General features: G+C 39.2%; 1 protein-coding gene across 1 annotated transcript in view; it reads left to right on the forward strand.

Moving 5' to 3' along the window:
* EP300 (E1A binding protein p300) overlaps positions 1 to 12,815 on the forward strand; it is an 82,775-nt gene that overhangs the window by 35,198 nt on the left and 34,762 nt on the right. The window contains exons 5-8 of the mRNA XM_059187082.1: positions 163 to 276; positions 1,245 to 1,490; positions 10,512 to 10,605; positions 11,153 to 11,290. Coding sequence (XP_059043065.1) covers positions 163 to 276; positions 1,245 to 1,490; positions 10,512 to 10,605; positions 11,153 to 11,290 — 592 coding nt within the window. The remainder of the gene's footprint in view (positions 1 to 162; positions 277 to 1,244; positions 1,491 to 10,511; positions 10,606 to 11,152; positions 11,291 to 12,815) is intronic.

Genomic DNA, 12,815 nt, shown 5'->3' on the forward strand with positions numbered 1-12,815 from the left:
CTGTAAAATGTGAGTGGTTATAGTACCCTATAGAAATATTAGGAAGATGAAATGAGTTAACATTTTAGCACTTGGTAAGTGCTATCAATAAGTTTGCTGATAATTAATGTAAAAAAAAAAACTATAAACTGCATTTGAAAAAATTATTCTTGTTCTTTTTAGTGGCACACTGTGCATCTTCTCGACAAATCATTTCACACTGGAAGAATTGTACGAGACATGATTGTCCTGTGTGTCTCCCCCTTAAAAACGCTGGAGATAAGAGAAATCAACAGTGTAAGTGATTAAATCTTTTGAGAAGCTTTTGTACTAAGAACATTCTTAGATTCTTACCAGTGCACTTTGGTGGGATTTAGAGTACTTTTTGATTATGTGACATTCCTGTGCTAGGTTGTTTCCACTACTGTTAATTTCATATTAATGAGATTAGAATTAGTCTTCTATTACCTAAAGATCCAGAAACTGTTAATAGTCGTTCTGTATAAAAACAGTGAATTTATGCTTCATTTTTACATTTATGAAAACTTGAAAGAAATGACATTGGGTAAATTACTCTTTTATACTTGTCTAAATACCTAGACAGTTTGAAATTTAAAGAAAAAGGAAAAAAGTTTGAGATTATTTTTATAAGCTTGGGATGATGAGCTTTTCTTAGAGAAAGACAAAAGGAGAAAGATTTAAGTGCAACTACCATACCTCCTCTCTAGAAACAAAACATTAAGGATTTAGGGCTGAAAAGACAAATTTAGAAATATGTGTACAGCATGTGAAGAAGGAATTAAGTACCATAAATTAATGACGTCATAAGTAACCCAGGAGAATATTGGGATAAGGAAATAATAATAATTATTTAATAGAGGGAGGACATACCAGAAAGTTCACTATTAAAAAATGAAATAAGGTGCTGTTTCTCTCATATCACATTAGAAGAAATGATGCTCCCTGGTGTTGGTATTTGTGTGGCTCTGAGTCATGGATACACTGTTGGTGGGAACACTGATACAGCCTATAGGGAGGCTTTTGAGTATTCTGGATTGAAAGTCTTTCATGCCAGTGACCCTCTTTTGACCATTCAGTTCTACATCTGGACATTTTTTTCAGGGAAATAATGAAAAACAAGAGGCATGTACTGAGATGTTTCATAATCACATAAAAATAATTTTATGTCTTTTAAATTCATGATGGGTTGGTCTGTTTTTCTTACATCTTTAACATTATAATCCCATTTTCTTTGTCTTCTCTAGCAATTCTGACTGGAGCACCAGTTGGACTTGGAAATACTAGCTCTCTTGGGGTGGGTCAGCAGTCTACCCCCAGCCTAAGCACTGTTAGTCAGATTGATCCCAGTTCTATAGAAAGGGCCTATGCAGCTCTTGGGCTGCCCTATCAAGTAAATCAGATGCCGACACAGCCCCAGGTGCAAGCAAAGAACCAGCAGAATCAGCAGTCCGGGCAGTCACCCCAAGGCATGCGGCCCATGAGCAACATGAGTAAGTTTGTGTCCTCCCTTGTGACAGGTGTGATGTTGGTTATATGTAAATGCCATGCAAAATGCAGAATTACCTACTTAGGTTTAGTTTATGTGTGTGTGTCTTTGTCTTCCCACTCTTAATTTTTTTTGTTACGTGACTAATTGTTTAAGGTATTTTTATTTTTAAGTTTTTATTTATTTACTTGACAGAGCACAAGCCAGGGGGAACAGAGGGTGGAGGGAGAGGGAGAAGCAGACTCTCCCCACTGAGTAGGGAGCCTGATGCGGGGCTAGCTCCCAGAACCCTGGAATCATGACCTAAGCTGAAGGCAGACACATAACTGACTGAACCACCCAGGCGCCCCCCATGATTAGTTCTTAAAGTAATTTTTTTAAAGATTGTAGTATAAAAGCCTCATTGTGGTCAGTATACCTGAGGCAACTGCTAGTGATTTATATCCTCCTCAATCCATACAAGCATATGTGAACTTGGATTTCTAGAACTGGGATCTTGTGTGTTATTCTATAACTATTTCTTTAATGCAGTTAGGACATCTTTACCCACTGTATCCTTTTTAATGGTTGAAGAGTAATTCATTGTACAGAATAATCTTTCACACATGGACATTTAGATTTCCTCCCCCTCCCCATCTTAAACCACACAAATTGTTATGGGGGCACCTGGGTGGCTCAGTTGGTTAAGTATCTGCTGTTGGCTCAGGTCATGATCCCAGGGTCTTGGATCAAGGCATGCGTCATGCTCCCTGCTCAACGGGGAGCCTGCTTCTACCTCTCCTCCCTGCGAGAGTTCTCTCTCAATATCTTCTTTTACTTTCTTTAAAAAAAAAAAAAAAAAAAATCTTAAAAAAAAGAAAAGGAAATTGTTGTATTTTGGTTTAAAATATATAGAAATGAGTGTGGTTAGTTTTGGGGTTTTTTTTGTTTTGTTTTTAAGATTTTATTTATTTGACACAGAGAAAGAAAGCCTAAGTAGGCAGAGGGATTGGCAGAGGGAGAAGGAGAAGCAGGCTCACCACTGAGCAGGGAGCCTGATGTGGGGCTGGATCCCAGGACCCTGAGCTGAAGGCAGTCGCTTAACTGACTGAGCCACCCAGGCGCCTGAATGTGGTTATTATTAATACAGAGGCCCATATTCTCACTGAAGTGGTGTGCCTTTTGAAATAGCTTATTGAATGTATGTGTTTACTTAACTTCTCCTATGATACGACTGAGAAGGAAGGGGAAAAGTGAGCAGTGTTCTAGTACCTAATTTGGGGCAAATTGTTCCCCTCTGTGTGTAGTGAAGTGAAGGAGGTTTGCATTTAGATTGTATCCCTTTGCTGTTACGCAGTTAACATTTAAGCCATTTTGTTTAAATAGTTAAGTAAGTAAATCCACTGGTGAGTCAGTGACTTTTAATACTTTGCCTCTTTATTCGAAAATTGTCCTTGGTGATGAGATCTTCTGTGAGTAGAAAACTGTCTGGGGGCGTCTGGGTGGCACAGTCAGTTCAGCATCCGACTTTTCGTTTTGGCCCAGGTCATGATCTCAGGGTCCTTGGATCAAACCCCATAGTTAGGCTCTGCTCAGTGCAGATTGTTTCTCCCTGTTCGTCTGCCCCTCTCACTTGTGCTGTGGTCTGTCTCTCCCCTCAAAATAAATAAATCTTAACAACAACAAAAAAGTTCTGGTTCTGTATAATCCACCATATTTTTTCCTGTGAAGTCCGTTGTCATCCTTCTGTTAATATTTGTAATAAGCTTTATTTCTGCCCATTACTGCCCAATTCTAACTGAGGAAACAAAGTTGGGCACACTACTCTTACAAAAATGTAATCTTGCTGATTTTTGTGCTTTTTAACTCAAATATACATCATTCTTTGATGAGCATTGCTAATTTATTAAATAATTATTGAGGGTCTAGTTTAAAAAACTAGACCGGAAACTGGGTAAAGAACTAACTAATCCTGCCCTTTTGTGCTCGTTTTCTTTTCTTTTCTTTTTTTTTTTTTTTAATGTATTTTATTTATTTGACAGAGACATTCAGAATCATTTGAAAGTTAGCTTCTTGAGATTTCTTTTGCCCTTTTCTTGGTGTCTATATTTTAGGATTGAAGATTAATTAAGTTTCCATCTCTTTCTTGTTAATTCAGTTATTAATAGTAATAATCATCATGAGCCGAAACTTCTAGAATACCTCATTTCTTTCTTCTTCTGTGTTCAATCCCATCTTAAAAACTGGTGTGAAAACAAACTCCTCTTTTTGGCGTGTTACATCCTCATGGTTTTTATCTATTAGGCCCAAGCCAGATGGGCAAAGGCTTATATATGAAGTGTTATTTCTTTTATACCAAAGCCCCTTTATTTATTTATTTTTTAAATATTTTCAGTGTTCCAAGATTTATTGTTTATGCACCATACCCAGTGCCAAAGCTCTTTTAGAAGTAAATAGTCCTGGGCACCTGGGTGGCTCAGTTGGTTAAGCCACTGCCTTCAGCTCAGGTCATGATCCTGGAGTCCTGGGATCGAGGCCCGCATCAGGCTCCCAGTTCCACGAGTTCTCATGTTCTCACTGTCTCTCTCTCCCTCAGATAAATAAATAAATAAAGACTTTTTAAAAAGGGGTGGGGGGAAGTGAGTTGTAAAAGTAAATAGTCCTGGGGCTCCTGGGTGGCTCAGTGGGTTAAGCCTTACGCTCAGGTCATGATCTCAGGGTCCTGGGATCGAGAGGCCTGCATCGGGCTCTCTGTTTAGCAGGGAGCCTCCTTCTCCCCCTCCCCCACCTGCTGCTCTTCCTACTTGTGATCTCTCTGTCAAATAAATAAATAAAATCTTTTTTTAAAAAAGGGGGGGTTAAGTAGTCCTATGTGTTTATATTGAAGGGTGCCCTCTCTCTTTTCATTTTCTTTTTTATGAGTTCTCTAAAACCTAGATAATAAAAGAAATGCATCTCAAAATGGAATCCCCCGGACTAGGGCATGTAATGTTCTCCACAGTCTTACCTTTTTCTTTTCTTTTTTGAGAGAGAGGGAGGGAGAGAATCTAAAGAAGGCCCCGTGCTGGGTGTGAGGGAGAGTTCAGTCTTGCAACCCTGAGATAATGACCTTAGCGGAAATCAAGAGTCCGACGCTTAAGCAACTGAGCCACACAGGCACCCCTCTCTGCAGTCCTTTTTTTTTTTTATTAAAGATTTTATATATTTATTTGACAGAGACAGCAAGAGAGGGAACACAGAATGGGGAGTGGGCGAGGAAGAAGCAGGCCCCTTGCTGAGCAGGGAGCCCAATGCAGGGCTCCATCCCAGGACCCCAGGATCATGACCTGAGCTAAAGGGGAGGCTTAACAACTGAACCTCCCAGGCGCATCCCCACCCCCTATTGTCTTTAAGAGGGTTTTAAGAAAGTATTTTATTGCATGTTATGAACATGTGACCTCTTTTTCACTTCACACCAAAATCTTAACCAATTTATTTGTTGTCGTTTTAAAGATTGATTTATTCATTTGAAGAGGAGAGCGAGCAATCGAATGTGGGGAGGGATAGAGGGCGAGGAAGAGGAAATCTTACGCAGACTCTGCACTCAGTATAGAGGGAGCCCTTTGTGGGGCTCAGTCTCATAATCCTGAGGTCATGACCTGAGCTGAAACCAAGAGTTGGATACTTAAACAACTGTGTCACCCAGGCAACCCAGCAATTTATTAGTTTTAATCAAAACTTTATACTTCCGAGTAATGTTTGAACTAAGGATTACTAAAAATTATTTTTTGGGGTACTTGAAGTGACCCTTTTAGGCTTCTATGTTTTGAGTTTTATATGGATTTTACTAGAAATATCATGATTTTGATTATCAGAAATAATGACTCTGGAGTTGTATCTTGGCCTTAGCCTAGAACCATATTATCAGAAAGAGTAAAGAAATGCACAGTTCAATACTCAGATTACTATTAACTGTATTTTCTTACCTTTCTTTTTTTTTTTTTTTTTTTTAAGATTTTATTTTATTTATTTATTTATTTGACAGGCAGAGATCACAAGTACGCAGAGAGGCAGGCAGAGGGAGAGGAGGAAACAGGCTCCTTGGGATCATGACCTGAGCCGAAGGCAGAGGCTTTAACCCATTCAGCCACCCAAGCACCCCTTTCTTACTTTTTTTTTTTTTTTTTAAGATTTTATTTATTTACTTGAGAGAGAGACAGTGAGAGAGAGCATGAACGAGGAGAAGGTCAGAGAGAGAAGCAGACTCCCCATGGAGCTGGGAGCCCAATGCGGGACTCGATCCCGGGACTCCAGGATCATGACCTGAGCCGAAGGCAGTCGTCCAACCAACTGAGCCACCCAGGCGTCCCCCTTTCTTACCTTTTTGATGTCTCATAATTTTGAAATACTAAGCCAGACTCTTCACTTCTGTTTTTTTTTTTTATTTGTTTGTTTGTTTTTCCCCCACTAATGTTCTTTATTTCAGGACACTTTATTTAGGTTTGAACCTGATATGATACACTATATCCACAAATAGAACCATATTGTGTCCTCTCAACAATGTAAGGTTTTTATTACATTTTATAAACAAAAGCAATTTACTATATTTCCACATACTCAGCAACTTAAAATTATTGGACTCCCAAGTGGTTAGTGCCATGAGGTCTCAGCCATATTATTTTAACCCTAAAGTATTGTTGGGGACCCTGCCAAGAGGGCAGAGTGGATAGATGATCAGAAATCCAGGGGAAAACTTCGTTAGGAAATTTGGGACATAAAGAATTTTTTTGTATCCTTCTTTACAGCAGTTTAAAATACTCTAGGTTACTTATTCATAATTGTTGCAGATTTAAGTAAGGTAAAAGTATTATTTAATATGAATATACTTTTTTCCTTCTATTTATTTGACAGCCAGCGATGAATATACTTTTTTCCTTCTATTTATTTGACAGCCAGCGATCACAAGTAGGCAGAGAGGCGGGCAGAGAGAGAGGGGAGGAAGCAGGCTCTCTGCTGAGCAGGGAGCCATATGCGGGGCTCGATCCCAGAACCCTGAGATCATGACCTGAGCCAAAGACAGAAGCTTTAACTCACTGAGCCACCCAGACGCCCCAGTATACTTTTTTCCTTCTAAATTTTAGTTTGGAGTTTTCAAAACCTACCTTAAAGTTGTAATATTCCAGTAAAGACTATATACATACCTTTTACCTAGATTTCTTTGTTCTCAGCATTTTTGCCACATTTGCTTTGTTTCTGAGTATTCTTGAGCTGTCCTGACATTTGACTGCTGTTTCAGCAGGTTTCCTAATAAAAAGGATATTCTTGTCCGTGACCACAACGCTGTTGTGATGTGTACAAAATCTAACATTTGTTGATAACGTCATCTAATGTACAGTCTATTTTAATTTCTCCAGTTGTCCCCCAGAGTCATTTGGGGATTTTTTAGTTTGTTTTTTGATCCACCAAGGCACCCCCAAAAGGTGGATTATTTATTTATTTTTAAAATGTTTTATTTTTTGATTAACATATAATGTATTGGGCGCCTGGGTGGCTCAGTGGGTTAAGCCACTGCCTTCGGCTCAGGTCATGATCTCAGGGTCCTGGGATCGAGTCCCGCATCGGGCTCTCTGCTCAGCAGGGAGCCTGCTTCCTCCTCTCTCTCTGCCTGCCTCTCTGCCTACTTGTGATCTCTCTCTGTCGAATAAAAAAAAACAAAAAAATATAATGTATTTTCAGCCCCAGGGGTACAGGTCTGTGAACCGCCAGGTTTACACACTTCACAGCACTCAACATAGCACATATCCTCCCCGATGTCCATAATCCCATTAAGTCATTCGGGTTTTACATTCAGTTTGTTATGTGCCATGTGTTTCTCTTTATTCATCACACATTGACTTTTGATGATCACTGTAGATTGTCCTATAATTTATAATAGTCTGATTGTTTCCTTGTAATTAGATCCAGATTAAACATTCTTGGTATGAATATGTCATGTATAGTGGTGTGTACGTGGTCAGGTTTTAATAATTTCAGCATATAAATGTCTTGGGACTCTTTATTTGCCTTTATAGTATCTCTATTCTCTTTATTACGGACCTTCAAATTATTGGTTAGCTATCTTTCAGCTATTTTATGGAAATTCTGGAACTATTACCGTTAAGAACTCCTGGGTTTTGTTTTGTGCTCTCTTCTAAATGTCTTCTGTGTCACCTATTTCTCGGATACAAGTGCCAGTTTAGGCTATTGGAGTTTGAGAAAAAGTAGTATTTGTGTTTATCGGTCTATGTCATACCATCATTCCCTGAGGTTTGTAGTCCTGGGTAGGAAGAAGCACCTAAGCAGGCCTTTTTACTAGTGCTTTTAAGCAGATTAAGATCCTCCAAAATGACTCGGGACTACAGGTGTTTCTCTTGCTGTGGCTCAACCGGCTGTAATGCTGGCGCATTCTCAGTTATAAATTTCAAGTACCTTTGATTGATGGGGACATTTAAGTAAATGAGAAACAGCATTCATTCAGATGTGCCGTGTGCTGGGGAAAAAAATAATATGAAAGGGGCATGGCCCCTATTTTGAAACATCTCTAGTTTGGATAGGTAAGGAAGCAGTTAAGCAGACAAAAACTACAAGATCTCTGTTAGTACACATCCAGTTATAGAAATTCTGTAGCCAGAAGGTGGACTCCCTTCTGGAGCCCTAAATTACAGCTTTTTTGTATAAGACTTCTTGACCATATTTGACCACATTCTTAATAGTTCTTGCTGAGTTCCCTTTCTCTGTAAAGGTTAGTATGGGATTCCTCCTAGGGCTTAGACACAGAGTGAGAGAGAGCACACACGAATTGGGGAGCAGCAGAGAGCCTGACGTGGGCCAATCCCAGAACCCGGAGATCACAACCCAAGCCCCAGCCAAGGCAGACACTTAGCCAACTGTGTCAGTCACCCAAGTGCCTTGCATCTGACTCTTGATATTGGCTCAGGTCATGATTTCAGGGTAGTGTGATCTAGGTCCATACTGGGCATGGAGCCTGTTTAAGAAAATAAATAAAATCTTAAAAAAAAAAAAATGTTGGACCCTTAACTGACTGAGCCACCCAGGTGCCCCAACAAAAATATATCTTTAATGATTTTTAGATGTTGTGATTCCTTCCTCCCCCTTCTGACTTCATCTCTGGCAGTACCAGTACTGTTTGACTTATTTTTGTATTCTCAAGTGAATGTTCGCTCTTGGGATTGTTTTTTTTAACCTCCTCTCAGGATCTTCAATATTAACCTATATAAGGGTATTCCTTCTCAAGTTATGATTGAGCTATAACTTGGAGTCAGGGCTGAGTATTAAATGGACCTGGGGATTCATAGAGAATGTTTTGCTGTGTTTTCATGTGCCATTAAAAGACAGTAAGCAAATGCGTGGAGGGTCATCACTTTTTCTTGTACCCCTTCGTGCTGCTGCCATTGATAAAGCAAATCAATATTATGGGTACCTAGTTTCTCTAAACACTCTAAAAAGGAGTGTTTAGGGGCGCCTGGGTGGCTCAGTGGGTGTGGGTTAAACCCTCTGCCTTCAGCTCAGGACGTTGATCCCGGGGTCCTGGGATTGAGCCTCGCATTGGGCTCTCTGCTTGGTGGGGAGTCTGCTTCCCTTCCTCTCTCTCTGCCTGACTTTCTGCCTGCTTGTGACCTCTGTCTGTCAAATAAATAAATTTTTTTTTTAAAGTATTTACACGGACAAATACAGAATTACGAAATAGTACAATTCTGTTTTAAAAGACGACCTTCAGGGCGCCTGGGTGGCTCAGTGGGTTAAGCCTCTGCCTTCGGCTCGGGTCATGATCTCAGGGTCCTGGGATCGAGTCCCGCATCGGGCTCTCTGCTCAGCAGGGAGTCCGCTTCTCCCTCTCTCTGCCTGCCTCTCTGCCTACTTGTGATCTCTCTCTCTATTTCAAATAAATAAATAAAATCTTAAAAAAAAGACGACCTCCAGCAACTACATTTCAGAGCTGGGCTGATGTCAGAAGCATATTTCTGCCCAAGTATTTAGGAAGCATGGAGAAGGAAAGCACCAGCATTTTTCTTCATTAAATGTTATTTACAGGTTCAGCCAATTATTCCCATTATAGTGGGAAGTTTTATTTGTTTCCTTGTTTTTAACTAAAATACCTTGAGGTATGTTGATAGAATTGTAAAAGTTGTAGGGGTTTTTTGGTTTTTGCTTTTACCACATGAAAATCTTATTTGTGTGTGAATATTGCTTTTAGTTGTTTGTTTGTTTGTTTGTTTTTTAAAGATTTTATTTATTTGACAGACAGAGATCACAAGCAGGTAGAGAGGCAGGCAGAGAGAGAGAGGAGGAAGCAGGCTCCCTGCTGAGCAGAGAGCCCGATGCGGGACTCGATCCCAGGACCCTGGGATCATGACCGGAGCTGAAGGCAGAGGCTTAACCCTCTGAGCCACCCAGGCGCCCCTAGTTGTTTGTTTTTAAAGAAATGAGCTATTCATTAAAATTACCAATTGAAGAGGTAATATATATACCTAGAACTATTTAGGTCAGTTTTTGAAGGAGTAGTCAAATGTTTAACCAAAACACGGTCTTTCGTTTCCCCCTCTCCAGTGATCATCATCACACTTACGTTCCTTACATCCTTACATAAGTTGTGCTTATGAAATTATATGCATATATAGTTGTTACCTACACAGTTTCGGTTCTAATTTTTTTTGCTTTTAACGCCATTTTACCCAGTGTCTGTCCATACATGTATAAGTACACCTATAAGACAACATACCAGAAATAGAAATACCAAGTCAAAGAGTGTGTGTGGATTTTCTATTTGTCAGCATTTGCCACAGAGCCCTAGTATTTTTTTTTTCCTGGTTTGTCATTTGTCTCTTTGCTTATGGTGGTTATTTATTACTGAAGATTCTAAATGTTGTCTTTATGGCTTCTGGGTTTTGGGTCTTTGAAAGGACAGAAAATTCTTGTGATATATTCTAGTACTTTTATAGCTTTTCTTTCTTTTGTTCTTTTTGTTAACTGGTATTTAAAATAAATTTTTTTGTTTGTCTTGACTTAGGTGCTAGTCCTATGGGAGTAAATGGAGGTGTAGGGGTTCAAACGTCGAATCTTCTCTCTGACTCAATGTTGCATTCAGCCATAAATTCTCAAAAGTAAGTTTTTTCTTGGTGGGCGCCCTGTGTTTTAAGCACTTGTTAGATTTCTTTGGTTTTTGTTTCCTTGATTTGAAGCTATCCTTGATGAATGACGGCAAATATTGTATTTGAGTCCATGCTTTTGGCTTTCTACAATATTATTTGAAGTTATACCAATTATCTGGGATAACCTATACCTTCCCTGGATGTAGTAAGAAGTTGCAAGTATGCAGCTGCTTTAAAAATGAGCTTACTCTGTCCCAGAGGTAAGAATTAATCCATTATCCAGTGATTCCCTGGAATAAGTTATGTCAAAGTAGCAGTTTAATCTTAACAACATAACACCTAGGTCATCTAGACTTCATCCTCCCCTCCAGAGGATCAGGTGTTGTGAGTTAACTTCTGCCTCACACAGGTACAAACACATACTATTTCTCTCAGATTTCTTTATTTAAAGACTTGTCATAGTGTGTTGGACCATTTGTACTCATCATTGTCCCCTCTAAATGAAATCTTCTTTCTCCTACCTTCTTCACTAAAACTATATCACAATTCTATTTTAAAGCCCAATGATGAGTGAAAATGCCAGTGTGGCCTCCCTGGGTCCTATGCCAACAGCAGCTCAACCATCCAGTACTGGAATTCGCAAACAATGGCATGAAGATATTACTCAGGATCTTCGAAATCATCTTGTTCACAAACTGTATGTCTTATTCATAAAGACTGAGCATGTCTTATTTATAAAGAGTTACCATGTCAACATGCTTCCAATCCTGCCAGGCACTTAACCACAAGAGGGGTATTATTGATTTTTCTGTAGCCTGGCTGTTGCCGCTAATGCTTCTGCTCCTGTAGCTTTCTTGCTTCCTGTTCTCTGCTTCTCGGCCTTTTCCACCATCATTCATAGGAGGCTTTCAGCTTTAACAGTGTATATACTATTCTACCTAGTGATGGTTTTTAGTATATTAGCTAAAAATTATTTTAATGTCCCTGCCTTTGCAAATTTCAAATTTTAGAAGCAAAACCACGTCTCAGTGCATTTGAGTATGGTAGTGGTAACAGTGTTTTCTTGTATCCCTAATAAAGCTCTTAAGATGTTGAATGGTGGCAGCTCTCTGTAGTCTTCTGGACCTCTAAAAATACATGTCAGCGGTTCGTGAGATATCTCTGCACTGTTTGTTGTGGAGTTGATAAATGCCAGGCATTTAGCTTCTTTAAAGAAGCTTCGTTACTTCTTGTCAGAGGAAAGAGGGGAAGGGATAGAGAGCATTATAATGTAATGTGCCCAATATCATAAAAGTACAGTTTGGACTTCACTCATTACAGAGCTTACACTGTGAGTGATGTCCAGCATTTTTTTCTCTGAGAAAGCAGTCTTTTTTCCATTTCTCCTCCACTTAATAGAAGGGTTTCCTTCATTCCATCCATATTTTATACTGGTTTAGAACCATGTGTCTTCTCTTTTATCTAAATTTATTTTTATCTTACATTAGCCTACCAAGTATATTTTAAGTTTCATTTAGGAATTCAAAAATTCCTATTAGTAGAATTTGACAACAAGGAGAAAACTCCCAAGATTTTAAGAAAATGAGTTAAAAAAGAACAAAATGGACTGACTTTGTGATACTCAAATTGTGTAACTATCATTACCTCATATCAGAATCAGTACATTATTTGGGGTTGATTATCTGGCTTGACATTAATTATGAATTTGTTATCAACTCAAATATTCTTCTAAACTTCAATTTCTTTCTTTGCCATTTCGTTTTTCCAAATCTTGCACAACTGAATGTGAGATACCCAAATAATAAAATGAATGACTGGAGGGGCACCTGGGTGGCCCACTCATTAAGGGTCTGCCTTTGGCTCAGGTCATGATCCCAGGGTCCTGAGATTGAGCTCCTCATCTGGCTCTGGAAGCCCACTTCTCCCTCTCATACTTCCTCTGCTTGTGTTCCCTCTCTCACTGTGTCTCTCTGTCAAATAAATAAGACCTTTAAAAAAAAAAAATTAATGACTGGAAATACATTTGTCAGATCTTCGGGAACACTAGTGCCAAGCATTTTGTAGGGAATTGTTAGAAAGGAAAAGACTTTGAATTGGGTGGAATCATTATGCATCTCTGCCCCTTCCACTTCATGTTTTTTATTTTACAAGATTTTATAGTGATTATTAGGTTTTATTTATTTATTTTTTGAGGGACAGAGAGAATCCTTAAGCAGCTCCCA

Source organism: Mustela lutreola, chromosome 8, assembly GCF_030435805.1.
Source record: "Mustela lutreola isolate mMusLut2 chromosome 8, mMusLut2.pri, whole genome shotgun sequence".
Classification (NCBI taxonomy): Eukaryota; Metazoa; Chordata; class Mammalia; order Carnivora; family Mustelidae; genus Mustela; species Mustela lutreola.